At 35.3% G+C, this 25916-nt stretch overlaps 1 protein-coding gene across 2 annotated transcripts in view; it reads left to right on the top strand.

The window, feature by feature from the left end:
* Positions 1–385: 385 nt before the first annotated feature.
* PPP2R5C (protein phosphatase 2 regulatory subunit B'gamma) overlaps positions 386–25916 on the top strand; it is a 32808-nt gene continuing 7277 nt past the window's right edge. Inside the window, exons 1-11 of one of the 2 annotated variants that reach the window (XM_010171983.1) lie at positions 386–593; positions 8844–8954; positions 9563–9655; positions 9746–9876; positions 12381–12440; positions 15707–15815; positions 17944–17997; positions 20678–20848; positions 21423–21550; positions 23106–23207; positions 25398–25470. In XM_010171983.1, the coding sequence (XP_010170285.1) occupies positions 525–593; positions 8844–8954; positions 9563–9655; positions 9746–9876; positions 12381–12440; positions 15707–15815; positions 17944–17997; positions 20678–20848; positions 21423–21550; positions 23106–23207; positions 25398–25470 (1101 nt within the window). In that variant the 5' untranslated portion in view covers positions 386–524. The remainder of the gene's footprint in view (positions 594–8843; positions 8955–9562; positions 9656–9745; positions 9877–12380; positions 12441–15706; positions 15816–17943; positions 17998–20677; positions 20849–21422; positions 21551–23105; positions 23208–25397; positions 25471–25916) is intronic. The other variant, XM_029085951.1, reaches the window with a different exon arrangement.

Raw genomic sequence — 25916 nt, 5'->3', positions numbered from 1 at the left:
TCTAATTCTGAAACTGAATATCTACCCATTTATCTCTAGTATTAAAAACAGTGTTTCTGCAAATGTGGCATCATGTTCTTTATGCAAACTGAAGTGTTAGGGGAATTCCTTGAGGCATTTTTTCAAGTATGTATTTTTTCCATGCAGTATCTATTTCTGGCAAAGGTAAGTATGCATCACTGTTGCAATTTTGTCAAATCATCTTGTCATGTGCAGTGTATTTTACTGGGGTTCATACTCTGGACCTTTATATTCCTGAAAGTTGTTGGAAGATTCAGAAAGCTTGCTTTGTCACCTTAAATGCTGCTATGCCTGTGTCTTGGGGAGGAAAAGTGGGGAGAAGAGTAAAGTCCACTACAATATAACTTATAACTAATTATTTTCACTTTTCAGATGTTCCTCCTGCTGATCAAGAAAAGCTTTTTATCCAGAAGTTACGACAATGTTGTGTACTTTTTGACTTTGTTTCTGATCCACTAAGTGACCTAAAGTGGAAGGAAGTAAAACGAGCAGCTTTAAGTGAAATGGTAGAATATATCACACACAATCGCAATGTGATTACAGAACCTATTTACCCCGAAGTAGTACATATGGTAAGTGATTTAACAATGAGAACTATTTTGAATTTTTTTTAAATTCACAGTTGATTGTTCACCTTATTAATTTATCTTAAGAAAACTTACTGAAATCTTAAAAAAAAAAAAATCAACTATGTTTGTACATCTGCAAAATGATAATATAACAGTGCTTTTAAATCCCATTGCCTGTGTTGATTCCTCTTCTTTGTGAGATAGGAACTAGACAGATATATGAAGCAGAAGTAAATTATGCTTTAAGTTGGTAAAAATGAAATCTTGTATTTTAAAAAAAAAGGGGGGGGGGGGTTGTTTTTTTTCCCCCACAAATCTTGGTTGGATTAGGTATTTATAAAAACAGGGAGGAAAGTTAAATACATCTAGCTGTTAAAAAAAAAAAAAAAATACTGGTGCAAGCTTGACATTTAACTTTATGTAATCCTATTCTGTACCAGTGACTGATTTTATTCTGTATTCAGAGGTGAGAATGAGAGTCAGACTCTATTTAGTACACAGGATGGCAGGTGAGGGTTCTACTGCAACAAGCTAGGTGAACTGTTCAGACCTGCGTTATTTTTTTCCTGCTCACTATCCAAATCCTAACCCACTAGACTTGGTTTATTCTTCTGTCGGGCCTAAGTCCGCTCCAGAGACCATGGAACTACAAGAGAGTATTTCAGTTCTCGTTGTGGTGACTAGACACTGGTTACCTGGAGTAGCAGTTGGGTTAAGGTCTGTAGCTGTTGTCTGCAATACACTGAGCACAGAAAGCATCTTTTAAAATAGCTGACTAATAAGCCTACAAGAAACTCTTGACCATGTGTGACATGATAGTTTTTCCTGAGACTTTATGGCTTGGGGTGAATTTTCAGAGGGATAAAAAAACAGTGCATCTTTAATAAAACTGTGAACTATGTCAAATTTTGAGGTCCTCCTGCAAATCTGAGACTTTGAAGCTTCTTCAAAGATTCTAAGAATTTATAGTATGATAGGTGTTGCTTATTCTGAAGATTGCTTGTTATCTAAATCAGCCTTAAGTGTTTATTGATACAGAAGTTATTTTCATGAGAACTTCTGAGTATATGAGGATTACGTATAACTCTAGATATCAAACATATGCAAAGCATTGAGGATGGTTAATGAGGAAATGTGGGATCATGGCTTTTCCCATGTCTTGAAAGCTTATTTATATCTCTATTTTTGGCTAATTCATTGCTTGTTTTGGAATACTTGACACTGATGAAAGGGGAGTTATGAAAGAGAATAAGCTTCTGAGACTTCATTTAGGTAAAATGCAATTCCTGATGAGTTACTGAATATCTATGTTGGACATAACTGTTTTCTCTGCGTAAGAAGCCTTAACTGCCCATAATTTCATAAATTTTGCTTTATGTGCCTGCATTATCTTCCTCCATCACACAGTTACGGCCAGAATACATTTGGCTGAGGAGAATATATACTTTTTGGCTTTCAGATGCAATTAATGGTAATAAAGTCTGTACCTTGGTTTGTTTAATAAATCTTGGTTCAGAATTTGGCTGCTATCTTAATCGTCAGTGTTTTGCTGGGAGCACGCAGCAGCTGTTTGACAGTTCTTCCAGTGAAATTAAAATGCTTTTTCTGTGCAAGGTCCCAAAGTGTGTGGAGTTTCTTTGCATGGGATTCATACAGCACTGCCCTAGACACTGTCAGTGAAGGCACCTGGACTACAGTTTTGAAGTTAAATTCAGATAGCAGTATTTTTAGGATGCTTTTATGGAACAGCTTTCTTTTGGTCATCTGTTCTGAAACAACTGTATTCTTCCTGTAGTAGTATTATCAGCTAGTTTCTTTCAGGCATGTACATGTAGATTGAGATGTACTTTTGATGAGTTCTAGCAGTAGACTTAAGTTGATTGTATGGATTTTAAGGAAGAATAAATCTGATGTCTTTGTGTACTTTAAGACTCTTCTAAGAGACACTGACAAGTTTTGCGCTGCTACTGCCATTGAATGATATTAGTAAGGAATAGTGTTTTCAATAAAAATATGATAGTGATGAAGAAATACTTGGATTTGAGAGTGGTTCATGGTTTGGAAAACTTGTAGAGTTGGTGGTTGGCATAGGAATTAGGACTTTACTGTGCTATTCTGTTTATCTTCACAATTTGGAGGTTACACATTTATATATGAGTATATATAGATAGAGATGCATATATGTGTGTGTGACTAAATTTTGTTTGGTTTTGTTAGCATTTTATTTAGGCTAAGTGCTTAGGACAATGAATTTCACAAGTATAACAACAGAAAATAATATTTTTTCATTTTCAACAGCTTAAAATCTTCTTTCTCTCTGGTAAGAGAAGCATCTGCCTTATCATCCAGTTGTTCTTTATAATTCTAGTGCTTGTGTCATGTCCATCCACCCCACCCTCACCCTTCTTTTTTTGCTTCAAGTGTCCTGGGCTATGTATAGTAAATCTTGTATTTAGGATATATATTAATCTAGTGCTTTAGTTCAGTTATTTTATGTTAATCATAAGTCTTCTTTTCAAAAGATATGAGATGAATTAATTTCTAAAATGGATTTAATGTTATTCTCCAGAGTGGGTGTGATAGTTTATTCCATTTCTTCCTCAAAGAGACAGCTGACGTCCTTCAAATTCTTTTTGTGTTTGTAAGCAAAGATGTGATGGGAAAAGAAATGTTTTTATTAAATGCTTGTATAACAAGTTTCATTTCTCAGGTATAGTATAGTAAGGTTGGATTGATTAGCTTCAGAGCAGGAACTTGCCTCTTCTAAAAACTATAAGATACGTAGTCAAATGTCTGATTAAATGTTGTAAATACAGATGTGAAATGTAAGGGGTTTTTAATCAAAAGCATCTGTTACAGATTCTTATTTAGAAAATAATGTATCGGATTTGGGGGGTATTTTAGCTTGGCTTTTGAAGAAAACAGGGCTTCATGAGAGCATTCTGTTTTGCACTAGTTTGTCAGAAGCACAGACACTTAGGATATTATTTTTGGAGAACTTTGTGAGAATTGCTAGCTATATAGAATAGACTCAAATTAATGCCCCTTTCCATCTCAGGAAAAGATGGATGTACTGGATGTGGGTGGAGGTCCAGGGTTGTGGTGTTTTGAGAAAGCAGTAGATCATAAGCTTGTATAAATATGGCTTACTTATTTTGGTAGCTCCTAGAATAATTCCTTTAGTGGTGATGATGAAGTACTTGTGAATGGTAAATTAATGTTTTTGTGAATCAATTAGGCTAATATTACTTTTAAAATTGGTAATATATAGGAACAGATCTAATTTTATAACTAAGCATTTTCAGCAACTGAAGCAGTTTCCACTTCAGCTTTTAATGCATCATGAAAATGAAATTACATACTCAGTTATACACATGGGGAGGTTGATTTTTGTTTTCACAAGAGTTTTCTGATTGTGGGTTTTTTTGGTTTTTTTACTCTGATCTTTGGTCTAGAATAAGAGATACCACTGTGAATAGAAATGTATTACTTGTAGCTATATTTAGCTATTAGGATGGCTTTATTCACATGAACAGAAGGCATAGACTTTCCGACTCTATAGCTTGTCATTCAGAGGTGTTCGTGTCAGGCTTCACTCAGGCTGCTGAGAAGAAAGGAGGAGAAAATGTGTAAGGACACCAGGATGCCCATGAGCCAGCACTGCCCTTGTGGCCAGGAAGGCCAATGGCATCCTGGGGTGAATTAGAAGGGGTGTGGTTAGTAGGTAGAGAGAGGTTCTCCTCCCCCTCTACTCTGCCCTGGTGAGGCCACATCTGGAATATTGTGTCCAGTTCTGGGCCCCACAGTTCAGGAAGGACAGGGAACTGCTTGGGAGAGTCCAGCGCAGAGCCACCAAGATGATGAAGGGAGTGGAACACCTCCCTTATGAGGAAAGGCTGAGGGAGCTGGGTCTCTTTAGCTTGGAGAAGAGGAGACTGAGGGGAGACCTAATTAATGTTTACAAATATGTTAAGGGAGAATGTCATGAGGATGGAGCCAGGCTCTTCTCAGTGATGCCCAACGATAGGACAAGGGGCAATGGGTGTAAGCTGGAACACAGGAGGTTCCGCTTAAACTTGAGAAGAAACTTCTTTACAGTGAGGGTGACAGAGCACTGGAACAGGCTGCCCAGGGAGGGTGTGGAGTCTCCTTCTCTGGAGACATTCAAGACCCGCCTGGACGCCTTCCTGTGTAATCTCGTTTAGGTTCCTGCTCCGGCAGGGGGATTGGACTAGATGATCTTTCAAGGTCCCTTCCAATCCCCAACATTCTGTGATTCTGTGAAAGCAATGTGCATAACTACCATGGCAGCAAACATATCTGTGAAGCAGTAAAAATGCAGGTTATTTGCTTTTCCTTTTTTGTTCTCCCATCCTTGTAAGTTATGTCCTTTGGAGTCAAGTGTTGTCACTGCTAACAGCACAGAGGGAATTTTGGCACACTCGCCCAGTTTTCATAAAGAATCAAATTTCATAAAGTTGGAGGGAGCTGGGGAGGGGATGTGTTTAAGTTACGCTATGTTTACTTAATACTTCTGTGGGAAACTGGCCTTAGAGGAAATTAGACTTTGCAGCTTGTCTTGTCTGTTTGGTCAAAAGACTGAGAAGTTAGGAAAAGATCCTCCATTTGACAGAAGGGTGAAGCTCTCACTGATATTAATACATTGTAAATTTAAGTAATTTCAACTACTTAATAGACAAGAGAGTTTCAGGTTTGTGCCTTCATTGATAGATGCTACACCTTGATTTGAGCAGTTTTGTTTTCTGTTGGTCAAGGATATAAAACACAAAACAAATCAAATCAGATTTCATTGGTCCCATTGCTCATGGAACAAATTCTGCCTTTGGGTTTTAAATCTTTATTTTATATTCTCAAAAATAAAAAATATGAAACATTGTACCTAACACCTTACATGACCCAGCTTTTCTTCTTTATGGTGAGAGCCTGAGACTTTCTCATCTAGAACAATCTGGTTATTCTTCCATTTGCTTAACAACGTTAGCAAATTTTAAATTTCAAGTCAAGTCTTCCTGGATTTGTTTTCTTGAGAGACCATTGATTATTGTAGATTTTTACTGTATTTTTTTCAAACAAAGGTCAGAGGTTGTTAGTTGCTTGATGTCCATGCTCTTATAAAGGGGAACATGAAGATATTTTGGCTTTACTTTCAGTTCTCTGAAATAGCAATTACTCTGATATGCCAGTCTCAGTCTGTATCAGACCTACATCTCAGTTGCTGAAATTAAGGAATATTCTGAAGAGAAACAGACCATCAGGATGACTTTTTCCTTCATGGGAGTATGATGTAATCCTTGCAGATTTAGCTGATGCAGTTTGATACTGCCTCCCACTGTCTGCTTCTCCATCTGTCAGATGTGAGATGGCAGAACAGCACATACCTGTGCTCCTTAACCCTGCCAGTTAATAGGTAATTCAGTGCATTATTTTAAACTGTGAATGGAAGTGTTAATGAGAAGAAGTCAGAATGAGAAGAGGGAAACAAAGCATGCTGCTGCTTTTCCCAGAATCCCACCAGAGAAGGATGGAACTCATTCCTCTGCAAAGTTGCATCTTAAAACTAAGATGGCTTAATCTTTCAGCGCTTTTGAGTAATCTTCAGATGATCAGCAAGAAAGCCTTAATACTACTTAAAAAAAAAAAAAAAGACAAAAAATCAAACCAACCAACGAAACAGAAAAAAACTCAGTAAAACCTGAGAAAAGAACAAAAATTAGTGCATGACACGTGGTTATTATCTACAGTGGAATTTGAACATAATAAAGACTGAAATTGTTGCATAAAGAATAGATAAATGTGATATTGTAGTAGACCTTCCATTCTGAATAGCTACATTATAAGCAAACTCAAACTTGTAGAGTTTAGGGGTTTTTCATTAAATTGAGCTGTATTATACACTTGGTGAAAGGGTAGGAACCTTTCAGTTGATGAAGTAAAGAAAATGTTCTTTTGCATCCTCAAATAAGACATTCAGTTCAGTGCAAGTTCCAATGGAGTAATCGTTGGGGTTTTTTCCTAGCTGGTCCTGGAGTTGCCCTGTACTGGCATGTTTGCTGAGCCAAGTATTGGTTTTCTTGAAAAGGCTCTGTAAATGTTTCTGCTGCTCCTGGTGATGTAGACTTTTGCAAAGAATTTTCTTTTTCCTGGCAAATCAGCTTCTCTGTCCTGCTGCCTCTTACTTTGCCAGACTTAGGGAATGTATTCTCAGATTCTCCCCTAAATACTTGCAAAAAGACACCTCCAATCTGTTACAGTAATAGAATATTGCTAATAATGTATAGGTTAACTCTTGCTGGTACATGTGGTACATATTTAGGACAGAGTATATGTGTGCCTTATGCTGAAGCTCCATGTAGCCAGCTGCAGCTGGTTTGATAAAATCAGTTCTGTGCAGCGTGTAGCTCTCCATTCAGCATAGCCACCATTCTTGTTGTGAACAAATGTTTACTAAAATGTAGTTTAATATATCTTAGTATTTTTCTAAAGCACAAAATTATCTGTGTATTTGAAAGCAGAATTTACAGTTGTAAGTTGGAACAGACTTGAAGAGAATTTCTTTGTGGAGCCCAATATACTCAGTCGTTATGAAGGGTTAGGACAGTACAGCACTGTGTTTTTATTTTTTATTTTGGTAGTCTTTTCATTGTTTCTGCAATGTGTTCAAGCTGCTGAGAGACTGGGGATCTCAAAGGATGTTTTGGAAATAGCGGAGGCAGTTGGGGACCATATACTGATTTGAATTGATCTTAATATTTTGTTATTTTGTACAAAAATAAGTTTAGACTGCTTGTTACAGCTTGTTAATGAGTAAGCAACAAAATAGGATAAGAAAGTCTCTATTGGATGCATTTAAGTGGTTAAATAGATTACTTTTTTTTAAGGTTTTGGGGTTTTTTTGTTTTTTTTTTAGTTTTCCTACTATCTCAGCAATTTGTGTGTCTCCTACCAACATCTGCCCTACATAGTGCTCTGAATTACAAGTGGAATTGAGGAATTAGTCTCTTTTCAGTACTAACAGGCAGAGCTGCCTTACATATAACAGATAAAGACTTTCTTGGGTTTTCTTACTGGCATGTTTAGAAACCTTTTCCCTCCAAATCATTAAAGTTTTAATCATTAACTCCTAAGGTTGTGAGGACAACTATTTGAATCACTAGCTAGTTGTTCCTTTCTTGTCCATAGAGAAGCCAGCTGGTTTTGCTAGCTGTCATTTCAGGTGGAGAATTTAGGATGCTGCAAACCTCTTAAATCTTTGCACCATTCTGGGTAAGGTTACGTGCTAAATTTATCCCCAAAATAATGTAAGATTTTTTTTTTTAGCCAACTTTTAGCCAACTTAGTTTTACTTTGCATATGTGATTATTTCTGTAATTCATCTTTGTAGTCTGTTCCACTTCCATGAGGATGCTAAATAGTTTTCAGGGGTTTGACAATTCAGGTGAAATGAAAGGATTAGGATGTACATTTGTCTTTCGCTCAATGCTCCCCATGATGTCAGGTAGATGGACAAGGTTAAAAGAAATATCAGTAAGAGATGGAGAGAGGAAATGGGTTTCAAAGTGTTTCTTCATGTGTATACCCATGGTGTGAAATTAAACTGCTGATATTTTGCAGAGAAGAGCAGTTTTGAGTAATCTGTTTTGCATCTCTGCTTCTGACTTCCACTTTTGCAGGTTGTTGCAAGGCCTTATAAAAATGGACATATAAAAAATGTTTTTGTAAACATTTTATATACATTTGCTTTGGCTTTTCAAACGTGTGTAAAGAGATCACAGAATCGTAGAATCATAGGATGGTTTGGGTTGGAAGGGACCTTAAAGATCATCTAGTTCCAACCCCCCTGCCATGAGCAGGGACACCTTCCACTAGACCAGGTCGCTCAAAGCCTCATCCAGCCTGGCCTTGAACACTTCCAGGGAGGAGCAGCCACACTTCTCTGGGCAACATGTTCCAGCGTCTGACCAGATCAGAGCAACATTCTCATAAAATATGTCTTGACAGTAGGTTTGTGCTTTAAAGAATACTGCAAGAAAAATGATCTCCAAGCTAGAAATCTTTAAAGAAGAATGAATGTACCTCATTATTATTTAAACTACTGGGTTATATAGCTTGTATTTTTCCAAATATTAATTAAAATAGTTAATGCAAAGAATTTTCAGTCGAAACCATCTTTGAAGTCTTTTTTTTTTAATAATTAACTTATTTCAAAGTTCTTAGAGACACATGTGATTTCAGTTTGCAGTTAATATGTTTCGAACATTACCACCATCTTCCAATCCAACGGGAGCAGAATTTGATCCAGAGGAAGATGAACCAACCTTAGAAGCTGCATGGCCTCATCTACAGGTATTTAAGGAAGAAGAGGAAAGCATAGTCTAACAAATGTTGACATTAAAGTAATTGTTTATTGTCTCAAAATTGTTTAGTTTATGTGTTTATCTCAAGTGAATTATATTTCTTTGCAGTATTTAAAATATCCCTTGAATTTAAACTGATAGTTTGGTTTGTTTTTTAAATATCAGTATATTAGAGATTAAAGGCTTGTTTCTTGTGGTACATTTGTAACTGCTGTGATTTTAAATGCACTTCAGCTTGTCACTATAAATGCTTTCACCTGACTCTGGCAAAACTCTGACTTTTAGAGGTACTGTGACAAACAGAACAAAGAATTTTCACAACATGTACTTCTGGGCATGATGAATATCAGATTACTGTATGTCATTTGGGTAAAATCTAGTGATGGAACTCTGCAGAATGTCAATGCAGTTTAAAGAACTTGTATTTTGTTCTTTAGGAGAGCATGAGCAAAGCTTTTACAGTGTGGTATACAAATAAATATAAATAAAAACATACTGCAGTTCTGCACAACTAATTATTAATTTTGCTAATGTGCTGGTTATAAAATGGTTCCTTGTTTAAAAGACTAATGCTATTTTTCTTTGGGTTTTTTTCAGCTTGTTTATGAATTTTTCTTAAGGTTTTTAGAATCTCCAGATTTCCAACCTAATATAGCTAAGAAATATATTGATCAGAAGTTTGTATTACAGGTGAGGTAAAAAAGAATTTTTAACTTCAAGCTCTAAATTATTTTACAGTGCATTAAATTAAAATAAAGTATCTCTTTTCCCTCTTTGCAGCTTTTAGAGCTCTTTGACAGTGAAGATCCTCGTGAAAGGGATTTTCTTAAAACAACTCTTCACAGAATATATGGGAAATTCTTAGGCCTAAGAGCTTACATCCGGAAACAAATTAATAATATATTTTATAGGTATGTCAGTACCTTTATATTATGGTGCATGTGATCAGTTGTACAATTAAAAATATTCCAGGATACTGCTAGCATTTTTTTTTAATTCTTAGTAAGTTTATACCCAATATTGCTACATCTAACAATAGTCAATACCAATCTGGAAGATTTAAATTAGGTTAGTCTTGCACACCATGAATTTGGCAGCTGAAATTTGAGTTTGTAATTCAGTGGGTGGGTTTTTTTATCTGTGAGGCTTTTTTTTCTTATTGGGTAGTAGTATTTGTGTTACAGTAGAGCCTTAATAAAATGTAGTTCTTCAAAATGCAAAAGTTAAACTCAAATCGAATGACAGAGATCTGCAGTTTGCTTGCAAGAACATATATACTGCCTTTTCTTTCCTCAGAACTGAGATGTACCATTTAGGGCTCATGAAATATTTTTTTAAATTGCCATACTGTAGTATTATCCCTGATACAAAAAAGTAAAGATGAAAAATAATCTCTTTATTACCAAAGGTCTTTAGAAGTGTCTTTTTACTGCCATTATGTTGAGTGTGAATGCAAGATTATGGTGCCTTTTTTTTTAGTCTTAGTTTTGGTACACTTCTAGAAATAATTATGTTGTATATCAGTTTTACACTCCTTCCATCCTGCTTCCCTTTTTCTCTACCACTGTTGTTTTCATCTCAAAATGAATGTGTGATACTACCCCTTTAAGAAAATAGCAAAAAGCTTCCACATACTCTGTGCCATCTCATGAGTGGCACCCAGCAGTGCCAGCTGTAGAGGGAGCTTATCTTCCCTGTCTATGGTAACAAGTAAGCCTTTAGAAGAAATACAAAGGGGCTACTTTAAAATAATTAGTAAGCCTTCACTGTCTTGCAGACAACTGCTCTTGACTGGAGTTGTCAAGTGCCAGTCTGTCCTAAGAAAAAAATACAGGTGTATCTTTCAAACAAAGATACAAACTTTTTTCCCCCACACATAAAATGTATTAAATTAGTTCCAAAATTCATAATTTTGTAAAATATCTGAACTAGGGGGTACAACAACATCACAGCATATTATAATGCACTTCTGAACAGTGCTTTTATTTGCCGCTTCTTGCACTTTAATTTCAGGAATAATGGAAGTAAAGTCTTCAAACAGATAGTTCTGGTTCAAGGCTTCTTGCAGAAAGACTAAGAAATGTTATGATCATTAGAACAACTTTGTAATAGTTTGCATAAGACTATTTTTTCAGTCTGAAATGCATATGGGAGATTGTATAATTTGCACTGGAGGGACTGCCTTTCTTTACCAAGTTGTAGGAAAAATAATTAAGCAGAAAATCTCACTTAGTTATATAACATTTAGGAGGTAGAAGTTGAAACATTTTGCATCCCAATGTAAACTAGTGTTCCTAAATATGAGCATTGGGAAGGAAATTTGTATCAACTTCTGTCTTGAATTAGTGGATTGTGCATTATAAGCTCTTAAGGTATGTGTAGAATTTTTCAAAATATTTCCTTTTCTTACACTTTTTCCTGCAATTCATCAGTTTGTTACTGTGCTTACCTAAGGAATGTGTGGTCTTTGTCTTTTAGTCACTGACCAGAATTGCATTAATTCTGTCCCAATAGAACATTACTCTTATTTTTTTCTGATGTAAAATATATTTTTATAAAAATTATGAAACCAGTATGTTCCTTTTAATTCAATCCAAAGCTTTTTGTATCATTGTCTTTAATTTTGCTTGGTATTGTCCTTTGTTATATGGGAAGTGTCTTTAAGGGGAAAAAACAGTCACATCAAATATTCTGGATTAAAAGTAGCTGTTATTATGTCAGTCTATGCCAGATTTTCAAATAAAAAAATATTTTCTAATGAATGGAATTATTTTCTCATAAGTGTAAATTTTTATAACTATTTGCAAAATATTTAAAGTTGTGCATAAAACTTTCTCAGTAAATTTACACTTAGGCAATTGGGAAGAAAGGTGGAAAGGTGATTGCCTAGTAAATTATTGTGCTCTGTTAAAAGGAAATTCAGGAAATTTTGACTTCCTCTGTTTATTACAGAGCCCTTTGTATGCACAGAAGTCTGTAATGTCAAAGAGCTTTTTTAGATCCATAAGTAGTAACTCTTTGAGTACCTTGTGTTTGCATGCAGTATAGAAGGTTGAGTCATTGCATTCAGTTATGCCCGATGCTCCGTGTCATTGTACTATTTAAAGTGTTGTTTGCTGTGTTCAGTTTTGCATTATTAAAATGGCATCAAATATGATTATTGGAAAAGCTCAAGTACATGCTGCTTTGTTAAATATGGGAGAAAAGAGCAAGCAAATGTGAACATTGGAAGCAGCTTGATGTGCTACTGATTTATGTTTCCACAAAGTTTCTTTTCCACTATGTGTTTCTCTTTACTTTTTACCGAGTGACTAAAACCTGGGAGGTCAAGGCTGCCTGTAATGTTAGAAGCAGATCTTGGTGTTAGAGTTGTATCTCTCCAGCAGTAACTGAGTAAAACTTTTCATTTATTTAGGTTTATTTATGAAACAGAACATCACAATGGCATAGCAGAATTACTGGAAATACTGGGAAGGTAAGTTGTAGGTTTTGTTTAATTAAACTCACTTGGTCTTCAGAGTAGTATTTTAAAATCAAGTTGGGGATTGCAGATTACGTTGAGACCAGATTAAAATATCTTCTTATTGTGTCAAAGGTAAAAAAGAGAATAAATTTTGTGTGAGATTGCAGAAACACAGCAAAAACTTGAACCTTGTGGCAAGGTTTTGGGATGTGCTGATTTAAAAAAAATAATCTGAATTTTTAAATCTTATTTTCTAGTTTAGGATCATTGTAATTAATATTAGTTGTAAAACAACGACAAATAACATGTAATGAGTTGAAATTTAATCAAAAATTCTTCTGATGTCACTAAATGCATAGCAGATAAACAGAGGAAGCAAAGGTTATGAAACTTCAGAAACCTTCTTTTGTTAATCCTATTATTTTTCAAACTTCTGCGATACATCTGAAAGCCCTTGAAACTAAAATTTTACAACTTACAGCTGATAGCCTCATCAAAATTAGTTTGGTTTTTATCAACTGATTTCTCTAGTCCATGTGCAGGCTTTGTATTTTTATACATTAATACATTTTAAAAGCTTAATTAGGTTTACTTTATGGTGTTTCCATATTTTCCACATAAAAAGAGCAGATCAACGAGAGAAGGTTGCTCAGGGTTGTGTCTGGTCAGGCTTTGGATATCTTCAAGGATATCCAAACCTCTCTGGGCAACGGGTTCCCATGTTTGACCATGCTTACAATAAAAAGGTTGGGTTTTGTTTGTTTTATTTTTTCTTATGTTTGAATGCCTTCAGGTATTTGTAAAACTGGGTAAGGTCCCCCAGAGCCTTCTCTTGTCCAGGCTAAACAGCTTACTTAGCTTTTCCTTGTATGTTAGATGCTCCAGCCCCTTCATTATCATAGTGGCACTTCACTGGACTTCCTCCAGTATGTCCACATCCTTTTTGTTCTGGGGAGCCCAGAAATGGAGCCAGCACTCCAGATGAGTCTCACCAGGACTGAGCAGAGGTGAAGGATCACCTCCCTCAACCTGCTGGCAATGCTGTTCCTAATGCAGCCCAGAATGCTGTTGAAATTGGAAAGATGTTTTAAAATTTTCTAGGTCTGCATGTGTGCCCAGAATAGTTCTTTGATTTTCAATGAAATGTTCAATGATTAAAGGAGTTACATATCCATACTTTCTTCAACATACTATAATCAAGCAATACTCATCAAGAGTATTTTCTTTCCTCAGGCTTTCAAATCAAAATTTCTAGTAGCTAAATGAGACTTCCAAGCTGTAACTGTTCTGTATTGGTTATTCTTCCAGTCCATTAAGGAGTTTCACACAACATGTTGTTGACACAGAGCATCTTACGAGTAACAAGTTTGAGTTGAGTTCCTGGGTTTTGACTTGTCAAAAGTCGAGAGGAATTGAATTTCATGCTGAAACACTGGATTTCATTTTTTTCCTTTGCGAAGTGCTATACGATACTGGACAAATGAACACTTCTAGCAGGAATTACTAATGTGGTTATGTTCTTTCTGGCAATCGTCTCTTGACAGGATTTTAGAATTTCTTCACACTCAGTCGAGGCCAAACTTGCCCTACAATTCTTCTCCTCTTTGTGGTTAACAACCCTTAAAACATCTTGGAGAATTTATTTTTTTTTAATTAATTTATTGTGTGTTTGTTGAATATGTGGAGGTTGTGGCAAGAACACCATAGAAGTGTTAATGTAGAAATGGGGTTTTGATATTATGCACTGAGAGATTTCAGGAGGAATAACCCTGAGGAGGAATAATCCTCAAAATAGTTGTGCAGTCATTACAGTGAAAAATATTTTAAGCATGCACAGCAAGGGTGAGCCAGTATTATTTAGTAAGTTTTAATTCTAGGACATCATCTGATTTCTGAGATCTGAAATATATGTAACTGAATTTTTTTAAGGTGTGTGTGGGGGGGGGTGTGTTAAGATACGTTTGGCAGTTTCTTTTGCCTGAGTGCTTTCTGTCCTTGTTAATGAAGAGGATTTAAAATTGGGTTTAAAATAGTAAATGGGCAACAGGATTCTGGAAGTTTTAACTGATACTAACACTAGCAAAGTGAGTGATCACAAAACATTGTTCTAGTACAGTGTTTTTAGGTAAACGTGACATTGACCCAGTATTGAGCCAAATCTGCACACGCCTGTAACTCGGATGTGACATGTTGAGATCACAGAATCATAGAATGGTTTGGGTTGGGAAGGGACCTTAAAGATCATCTAGTTCCAACCCCCCTGCCATCAGCAGGGACACCTTCCACTAGACCAGGTTGCTCAAAGCCTCATCCAGCCTGGCCTTGAACACTTCCAGGGAGGGGGCATCCACAGCTTCTCTGGGCAACCTGTTCCAGTGTCTCACCACCCTCACTGGAAAGAATTTCTTCCTAATATCTCATCTAAACCTACTCTCTTCCAGTTTAAAGCCATTTCCCCTTGTTCTATTACTACCTGCCCTTATAAAAAGGCCCTCCCCAGCTTTCTTGCAGACCCCTTCAGGTACTGGAAGCTGCTATAAGATCTCCCCTAAGCCTTCTCCAGGCTGAACAGCCCCAACTCTCTCAGCCTGTCCTCATAGGAGAGGTGCTCCAGCTTTCGGATCATCCTCGTGGCCTCCTCTGGACTCGTTCTAACAGGTCCATGTCTCTCTTGTGTTGGGGGCTCCAGAACTGGACACAGCACTCCAGGTGGGGCCTTACGAGAGCAGAGTAGAGGGGGAGAATCACCTCCCTCAACCTGCTGGGCACGCTTCTCTTGGTGCAGCACAGATGCTGTTTGGTTATATGCTAGGGTCTTGCAGAAATAGTGTATTTTAGTAGAAGTCATGTTTTGACTTATCTGCTGTTCTGGATTTATTATCTTCTACACCCAGTCTGGTTCATTCTTTAATGCCACGAAGAAGCTGGGAGAAACATGTATTCAAAGCTTTTATGATAGTGAATAGTTTGTAGTGAAAGTTGGAATCTGAAGTGTATATGTCATATATGTTGCTTGAAAGAAGAGTTTGGGACCTGTGAAAGACTTGAAGGAGGGATGGGCAGAGGTTGATTTGACTATTAATTTGTAATTTTTAGATGACTGGATCAAAAACTAGTCTCTGGTGCATGCTTAATTTGTAAATTTTTCTGTTGCATCATGTTCTCCAGGAGATTGAAAAAAAAAAAAAAAAAAAAGCACCAAACCCAAGAATTTGGGTACAGTAGTGCAGATTTTGCATATTTAGTGATTTTTATTTTTAAATTTCTTTCCTTGGCAGCATAATTAATGGATTTGCCTTACCATTAAAAGAAGAGCACAAAATATTTCTATTGAAGGTTTTGTTACCATTGCACAAAGTGAAATCACTCAGTGTCTACCATCCACAGGTAAATTTTTTTTGGTGCTTTTCATGCTAGTGTTAAAGTAAGTTTGCCTAGAGAGGTCAGGGGTCTCTGGTCATTCTGATATGGATTCTGTTCTGAGCTCCAACACTTCCCTGCTAACTGTCCTTGGGGAAATTAGTTAATATATATATACACCTATAATGCCTCACTTGTTGGGGGAAGGGGAAATTTGTGTATGTAAGTAAATACCATTTTAAAAAGCACTGTAGTGTTTATAGAAGAGACATGAAGTAGTTTGTTAATTTGAGAGTTGTTGATATTTAATCACACACAGAATTTTTTGTTTATCTTGTTTTTGTCTGTAATGTTTGGACATATAAAATGGCAGACAAGTATGGTTTTAATGAATGTCATCTATAAATAGTTTTTCCTAAACTACTTGGAGAACTTCAGTTGAATTCAGTTTCTGACAACTGTTGATATTTTGAAAGGAACTGGGCATTTACTAGGACTTTGTAATTTAATTCAATAGATCTTTTTAGAAGTACGCAGGAAAAAAAAGGGGCATCTGAGTTGTATCATGCTTTTAAACCAGCTGTATCTTTTCTCTGCTGAGTTTAGTTCCATTCAGAATTCCTAGAGGAGTGGGAAATCATACAATGTCAGAGACAACACATTGTGATATGCCAAAACTTTCTCTCTGAGAGATTGTTACATAGCTTTCTTTTTTTAATTTGAAAGTTCAACATTTTCTATGTAAGTTCAAGTGCTCCAAGTTTTAAGTACCATTTCTTCAAATAAAATTACTAACAACTTGTATTTTTAAGAACACCGTTTGTATAATTACAGTTCTCTAGCAATTAGGGATGCTTATAAGGATTTGCTTTAGATCTTGCCTACTGGGGGTCACATCAGTTCCTGATGAAGTAGTAGGTTAGAATGGCTCCCATTTCAAAAGATTTGTTTTTTTCTTTTTTGCTAATGCTGTGAACATAACCTGTGTGGGTGTGGCCAGTCAGACTTTTCTCATAATCTCAACTAAGTGCAGACACCTGTGATTGCCTGCTTTTCTTCTACTTACCTGAGACAGATTGGTCTTTATCTGTTCCTCTAATTCACAAACTAGTTCTCCAAAACCTTCAGGTAATTCACATTCCTCATTACTATCAATGAAAAGAAAATAGTGATGTATGGATACCTCTCTTACATGTCCTCCTAAATGAAATGGGAAAGCACTTCATGTGAGCTTAGCATGTGAAACACCAGAGTAAAACCACAAGATTCCCATCTGAACAGTGGCAGATAATCGGAAGGATTTGCTGCCAAATCCAGATATACATGAACGAAGCTAATTTCTATGTTCAATTCAAATTTACTTTAGAATACTGGAGAGAACTAGATGTAATAATGTTTGTACATTCGTCAGATTACCTAAGGACATTCTCAGAAGCAGTCATGAAAAACAGGAAAGGAACTGGGCTCATCCACTGAACTTCCATAAATGGAGAGACATTAGAAAGATGGTTAAACAGTTGCTGAGGTGTGCAGTGATCCTCCCATTTACTTTGGGACTATTGGCCTATCGAGTGAAAGGGATGTAGTAGTTCACTCTTTAGGCACAGACAGACAGTCTCATTCTCAGAACTGAAGTTGGTAAATAGTGTAATTCAGCCTCAGCTTGCATCAGCTTTACATTGATATGCATAGTTATCATTAGTTTTCATATATAGAAATTCCTAAGATTTACAATTGCTCAATGCATTTTTTAGTAACTTAGGTTATTAAATAGAAAATACTTATTAAAACAGCATGGGACACCAAAGTGGTAGCAAGTGGAAAGCACTTTAGAGGACAAGATTGTGATTTTAAATCCTTTGTTTGAAAAGATGAAGTGTGCTGAGATGCAAAGTACTGGGTCTAAAAAGAAAACATCGTTATGTGTTTGTCTGTATTATAACCCAGGAAAAGATGAGGACAGACTTGGGAAGGTTGGAAAAAATCGGTAAAGTGTGTTTACCTTTTTGGTTTTTAAATTGTCCGCAAAATTTTTGTAAAATTACATTAAAACTGTTGTGATTTTATTTGAATTCAGTAGTGTTCTCCAATTGTGCTAGTGATTTCAAAGTGTTTCATGGTGAGCATTAATAAAAGTCTCTTTCTTTTACTGCAGCTGGCATACTGTGTAGTTCAGTTTTTAGAAAAGGACAGCACGCTTACAGAACCAGTAAGTTTATCTTGCTATTATTATATTATTTGGTATATTAATATCCCTTTCATCTGTAGACTGCTTAAGAAGGTTTGGGGAACAAAGTGTTGGTATGTAATTGTTTTTATTAGGAAAAGTCAGATATTTAACCATTTCAGTATATCAAATTCAGGTTTTCTAACAGTTGTTTGGAATGTCCAAAATGAATTAAAACAACATTAAGGGCATACCTCTTACAAACAGACCAGAGTTGATTCTGCTTATTTTTTTTTCTGGCTGACTGGATATGAGATGGTTGATCCAGAAGCACTTTAGTCAGAAATTAGCTTGTCTGAACTGTGCTCTGTTGAGAGACTGATGTTCTGCTGGAACACAGATTTCTGGCACACAGAGCTACCTACTGATGCAAGGCTTTTCAGTCAGATCCTCTTCATGTCTGCCAAGTTTGGACCATAGACAAAACCAGACTTTGGTCTGACTGCACATAATTGCATAGATGAATACTTCTAATTGTCCTCAATAGCATATAGTGTTTTGCCTCATTGCACCCAATATTAAGTAGGTAAGAACTGATATGTTTAATGACTAAGTAGCAATCAGTAAAATGATTGCTACAAACAAAAGTGGACATCTTAGGTTACAACCATTTCCATTGTAAAGCAGAAACTGGGATTCTTGAAATGAAGTATGCAGCTGAATAAGAATTCTCTTCTATTTGGAGCTTTTAATATTTGTTAAGATATCAAATCTCAGACATTCCGTCATTCATGCTGTATGAGATCTTGAAATCTTAGCTTTCTTCCAGACATCAGCTAGGATGTTACATACTTCCTTGTACAAATCTGAACTAATACGCATCCAAGTCTGCTTCCCTTTTTGATCCCAAATTAGTGCATGATTACAAAATTATTTAAAAACTTGGCACATAGATCACCAAAGTATTAAGTTCCCCTTCAAAAACTCTGGTCATTACAAAACAAAACGTTTTGTTTCCCCTTGTACTTGTCATATGAGACTTTTTAAAGTCTCATCTTATTTTAAAAATCTACATAAATTTCCCAAGGCCCATTGAGGACATAGAGTCTACTTTCATGATTAAATAATACATACATGAAAGATGCACTGATCTCTCTCTAAGTTGTCTTGTCAGTGGTGATATTAAATATTGCTTCTAGTTTTTAAATGTAAAAAGCTGGACTTGTATAAAAATGTGCTCCATTTCAGAAACCAAAGACACTGGGTTTTTTCCTAAATGAGAGAAAAAAATTGCCTGAGAGAAAGGCTAATGGATTGGTGCAACTTTTAAACTATATGAAGACACATACAAACTTTATTTTAAAATAGATTTTTCAAAAAGTCTGTACTGTTTTGGGTTTTTTCCTCCAGTTTTACACCTAGGACTAGACAGACCCTGTCATATTTTTGTTCTGTATGTGGCTTTTTAATCTTTAACTGAAAACATTTGTAAACTTTCATGTTCCAGGTTGTATTAAATTCCCATTAAAAATATCTAAATTTAAGATTGAGTACTATGCCAGTCATTTTTAAGTATTTCCTATGGTTTAAATATCCTTTGAAGGAAAATAAATGTCTTCCTAGTTGAATATTGTTTGGCACTGAAATGTCACAGATGGGAAACAGTTTTTATAGTTTAATTATTTTTTTTATTAAAAGCTGACATCTTTGGGGAAAAAATCATCATCCTTTCATAACAAAATATTTGTGTCTAATTGCATTTTCTTTAGATCAAAAATTGCTAACACACAAGAGTCTTTATTCCTTCAATATAGCCTAGTGTATTTTTTAAGATTCTTGAATAAATTATGATGCAATTGATAACTCCCCTCATAAATACAATGTCTAAATATATTTAACTGATAAAGTAATATCACTTTTCAGACTTAAATTCTTCTACTTATATATTCAATAGCTGAGAAAGTCTGTTCTTCAATTAGACTTCAGAAACATTTCCCACAGATGTATAGACTCTTTCTGAAGAGTTGTGAGCCAACGGGCAGACAACTTCCTTTTATGTCACGTTATTTATGGATCCTCTAGTTGTCTACCCCCACCTCCCCTCCTTTCTCCCACCTGTGTTTTGAATGTTCATGGTTGGCTAGGCAAAAACTGCTTCAGCAAGCTGGGTAAACAATTTAATAATCATGAAGAAAGTTAAGATTGTGATTATAGTAATGTAGTCAAATAAAACTCAGTGTTTAAGAGCAGCATGCCTGGAGTAGTTGGTCACTTCTCAATTTGGGTATTTATAGTAGATGTTTTCTTAAAATATAATGATAGAACTTAATTTCTTGAGCTTTGGAGTATGCCTCCAAGAAATAAGAGATTGAACGCTGCTATCACTTCAGTGGCAGATCATTTTCCCTATAGCATAGTTGCAAATTTGCACTTTGATTTGATGCTAATGATAAGTTAGATGGCAGGTTACTTTCTCTAGTCTTTAGATTATTATTTTTGAACATAACTTTTAAGTGTATAACTTTGTTTTCTGAATAAGTGTTTTTAGACCTGTTAACAGTCATCTCTGTGACACTGACCCATATCTCATCATTACTGTCACACGGATCAAGAAATCTGAGTTTTATATTCTGTTTAAAATAGTAGACTTATTAATGAAATAGAATTTGTTGCAAGGTAAAGTCAAATTATCGTGAAGATTATGTTCACTTTGTCTCTACAGGTTGTAATGGCACTGCTGAAATACTGGCCAAAGACTCACAGTCCAAAAGAAGTCATGTTTTTAAATGAACTAGAAGAAATTTTAGATGTTATTGAACCATCTGAATTTGTAAAAGTTATGGAGCCTCTTTTCAGACAGTTAGCCAAATGTGTGTCCAGTCCACACTTTCAGGTCTGTACTTACTGAATAGACAATATTACAACGATTTTTATAAATCAGACTTGTTAATGGTGTTACCTACTATTATTTGCCGTAATTAATTTTATTTGTTGCAAAAGAAGTCTTAAATTCTGTGTTAAATTTTAGGGATCCAAATGTTAGCTTTTTGTTTCTTTTCAAGAGTGCGGTATGTGCATTCGTATTGGGTGATTCACTTCAGTGTTATGCTTAACATAAAAGCTTAAAAGCTCACTGTTTTCCAAAGTACCTGAACCGTTTCAGTACATAGTGTTTGCATTTTATGCTTGTAATAGAGTTCTATAAATACTCTTTCTTTGGGAAAACATTTCTTTGCTGGAGTTTCATAGTTCATGGTTATATCTTGAATCATGTTCCTATGATGGATAGAAAAAAGCAACTTTTTCCATCTCTCTTTCCATCAGCTCCGTGACTCCCATTTGCACTAGAAAAATCCAAATCTAAGTTGCAACTTTTCTTACCTTTCTCTTATATTTGGCAAATGTTTCAATTATTTACTCTTTAAGAGATTGTCTGAAGAACTGTTACTTTTTTCATGTCGTCTTAGGTTGCAGAGCGAGCATTATACTACTGGAATAACGAATATATTATGAGTTTAATTAGTGATAATGCAGCAAAGATTTTACCCATCATGTTTCCATCCTTGTACCGGAATTCAAAGACGCATTGGAACAAGTAAGAAACACTTGTACAAATAAAATTCTGCTATTTCACTTATGTCTAGTTTTAGGCTTAGAAGTGTTTCCGATCTTTGTGTTACTAGTTTTAAGTGTGTTGGACTGTTTGTTCTATGACATTAAAGTTGCTGGATAAGGAGACTACTGTTGTCAAAATTTTTAGGAAACACGAAGAATTAAGGGAGATAGTTTTTCCTTTTTTCATTAAACAAGAAACAAGTGTTTTAGTGCCTCTAATCGATTACATATTTTTATTAATCTGAAGGAAATTTGGCATCAATCTGTAGTTCAGATACTTCTAAAGACTAACTTTGATTTCTGATCTCTAACATCGCTGCCAGTTTGCATTTCTCCTGCATCCTAGTGGAATATGTTGTAGATCGGTCATTTTTCTTTCCCTTTTTTTTTTTTTTGTTTATTGTTTTCTCTTCTTTCTCCATTGACTATTTTCACTTTTTACCCCACGGTAACATAGTACTTACACATGAAAACAGTCCTGGTCAGCTCCTTTCTGCAGCTGTTCCATTGTAAAATGCCTCTTTGTTTGAGCTATTGTGCAACTGCTGGGACGGTGAAAGTATCAGTCTGGTGCTGGCCATGAATTGAGGACTGCTGATGGATTGGCCAAGAATGCGTAATCAAAGTGCCACTAAACACAGGAAAATGGAAGATAAAGTGATGTTAAAGTGATTGGTTACTGTCACTGGATGTAATCAGTAACAAATAATGTACTCATTAATAAAATATTAATTCAGTGATGCAATTGGACATATTAAATGTGGATTGCTGTTTGTTGTTTTTCTGGCTTTCAAGGCCATGCATTCATTTTATTCTGAGCAGAAGTCATACTACCCAGTACAGCTGCACTCTTACTTGTAACTCACATTTATGATACAAAATAATCATTTAATTGATTGCTTTTTGGATTTAATGATCAGCAGTGGATTAAAGACTAGAACTGTGAATTACCTTGTAAAAGTGCTTCATAAAGATTATTTTTGTTTAATTTTTTTGATGTTTTACACTTCACTTTTCTAACCCTTTTCTAAAGAGTCCTGGCATAATTGTGCTGAATTGAGTGCTGTTGCTTTGTGGCAGTTTTCAAGAATGAATGGTTTCTTTTCTAGGCTCCTTTTAATCACTAACTTTTTTTTTCTGGAATTTATCAGTTGCCAGTAAGTTACTTATATCAAGATCTTTAATGTCATCTTGCATTTTCTCTAATACCCTAGTTTGATTAGTGTCAGCTACTAAATTTCAAAACTAGTCCTGTATTGATACATGTAGTATTAAAATAGAAGTTCAAACATCAAAAGTGTAAGTGACGAGTAGTACTATACAGTAAGAAAACTGCATTTGAAGTTGCTAATTTTAGTACCTGTACTAGCCATTTTAAAGGTAAACTGAAACTTCCACTAACTAGTTTTGTTTCCACTTATTCTGAAATGATGTAATTTTCCAGTTGTGTAGGCTATTGGCTACTGTTGACCAGAAAAAAAATAGATTTCAAAGTTTAAAGTACTCTGAGTTTCAACCAGAAGTTTTACTTATAGGACAATACATGGCTTGATATACAATGCTCTGAAACTCTTCATGGAGATGAACCAAAAACTGTTCGATGACTGCACACAGCAATTTAAAGCAGAAAAACTGAAGTAAGTTTTCGTGTCAGTGTGTCTGTTCTTGAATAATTTGTTCAGAGTGCTTTAGCTCTGAAAAACTACTGTGTCTTTAGTGGGAAGTTGGCCATTTGATTACAGTACAACAGTCTCAAAATCAACTTGGTGAAACTTCTTGTTATCTATGAACTGTAAAATCTTAAGAATAAGATGCTTCATGTAGTCTTTGACCTCATACTGCCAGGGATCACCATCTTCCTAAAAAAAAATTTTTTTTGAGGGATACTGCTAATCACGGAGCCCAGCGTAAAAGATCTGTTAAACAGTTTAGTTTACATCCTGAGTTTATTTTAGCATCCTTTATTTACCCAGTGTTATTTTCTTACATTTTATCACCTGATTTTTCCCAAAACACTTTTCCAGTATTTTTCTGCATTGCATTGTGTGTGAGCACATGTGCATGTTTTTCTAAAAATTACCTGAGATAATGTTGTCACTCTGTTGTAGTACAGGACATTCGTACCTTATCTGCCAGAAGAATCCTGATGAGTTTAGTATATTCTTGCATAGGCCAGTGAGCACAGCAGGGAATTGAAAGCTAGAATTTTTCTGGTTTATGCCCAAAAATACAGCTAACTTTTATGATCAAAAAATCACTTATCTTCTGTTCCTCTATTTCCAATTTTGTTAGATGTATTTTTTTTTAAATTTGGTCTATTATAGAGCCTACTAAAGTGAGATCAAAAAGTCAAAAATACTAATGGTTTGGCTCTCATATTAGGGACTGGGGACCACAGTTAGAAAGTGAGTACTGAAAATACTTGGATTTTAATTTTATTTTTAATTTCAGAGTAAACAGGGATTCTTTCAAGAAGCAAATTACACACCTATTTTGTATTACTTCCAGTATATTGGTTTAAATTCTTAACATACATTGTTTTATACAAGCTTTGAAGTTCCTTATTACAATTTCAGTAAAAATGAGCTTGTAGTGTAACAGTTTCTAAGATTTATATATATATGTGTGTGTGTGTGTAGGCAACAACATGTGAACATTTGCTTTTTTTAAGAAAGACTGTGTGCATCTCCCTTCATAGCAAATAAGTAGAATCCCTTTGAAATGAGAAAGCAATCTTTCCTTCTCTGTTTGTTTTGTTGTTGTCGTTTGTTTGTGGGGTTTTTTGTGGCATTTTGAGTGTGAAGTAAGGCAGGCAAGTGCTGAGTGACACAATAACAAAATAACCACCACCACCTCTTCCCCCCCGCACCCCCTAAAAAACAAACCAAAAGAAGTCCCTCACCACAAGAACTTCAGAGAGAGTGATTAAAGAGTTCTTCCACCCAAGCCCAAATGTACTTAACAGACAATTGGAGGCAAGTTTTATATATATGTTAGAATGTAATTGCTGGGGTTTTCTTTTTTTTTTTTCAGTTTGGATCATCTGATCTATGCATTGAATCCTCAGAGCACTCATAAGCTAAAAGCCCTTTTAACTCTATCACCTTTCAAAGATAGTTGTTCATTTTTGTGTCTGCAAGAAGCTAAAGAACTATAAGAAAGAAAGGAAAAAATCCACTATATTTTACATTTTTTAATTACATTAAGCATAAAGAAACAAACCTTTTCCTACTTCTTCCCCCCACCAAAGCAAAAAAGCATCCCATGTCATCCCTCTTGGCTTCCGACTCCCTTGAATGAGTGTGGTTTGGTCAGGAACTTCTCTGTTACTGTTCAATTCAAAATGTCCCTCAGCCTTTTACTTTAAACTATTACCTGAAGCCATTGAGCTGACAGTAAGAATCTCTGCCGTTTTTTATGGTCATATATTAGTTTCTTAAGTTTCAGTACAGAATTCAAATATTTTAAAGTACAGTTCAACATAGATCAAGACTTTTTTCTGTTTTAATTGTAACCCTTTTAACAATGTACCATTCTAAATTATTAACTGATATCAGCCAGTTTGTTGCTTTCATAAGAAAATACAGGGTTTTTTCCCTCTTTTAGTGTTGCTTTGAGATCATGGGGTTTTGATAAGATGAAAATTGTCCTTTCAACAGTAAGTGATATTATGGGCAACAAGCTGAGACAGGCATAGCTAAATGAATTATTTTGTTTAATTTTTCTGGTGAATTTCTTCATGTTTTAAGTATACAAGTTGTGATGCAAGATTCACCAAGATTTCCAAGGTTTTTTTTGCCATTTTTGCTTTTAAACTTTTTTTTCAGAGAGAAGCTAAAATTGAAGGAGCGGGAAGAAGCATGGGTTAAAATAGAAAATCTAGCCAAATCAAATCCCCAGGTATTTAGAAAAGATTAACATGTTCATGTTTAAATATTTTAGCTTTGTTAAATATCAGTGGGGGAAACGGGTCTGACTGACCATGGAAATAAAGCAATTTCACTAATTGTATTATGGAAGATACACAATAAAAGTACTTTTAAAATTTGTAACCTTTCTCTTGTGCAAGTAATTATTTTTTTAAAAAAGGTTTCTGAGAAGTATGATATGAAGTACTTTTTCCTTTTCTTATAATAGGGGAGATACTGTATTGCGGTTTGAAAAGTTATTGTGCATAATTATGGAAAATAGAGAGATGCCATAATTGGTTTCTCTTGAAAAGCTGTTTTGCAAACAGTAGTATTACAAAAGAGATCTTTCTGCAAACTGTGAGTTGTGACTGGTCAGTTTTCCTCTGTGTCAAATGCATTAAAGTAATATTGTATGCTCTTGTCTGCTGCATTTGT

Source organism: Antrostomus carolinensis, unplaced genomic scaffold, assembly GCF_000700745.2.
Source record: "Antrostomus carolinensis isolate BGI_N321 unplaced genomic scaffold, ASM70074v2 scaffold557, whole genome shotgun sequence".
NCBI classification, from domain to species: Eukaryota; Metazoa; Chordata; class Aves; order Caprimulgiformes; family Caprimulgidae; genus Antrostomus; species Antrostomus carolinensis.
The sequence above is the reverse complement of the archived record's forward strand: the minus strand, read 5'-3'. Positions and strand labels throughout refer to the sequence as shown.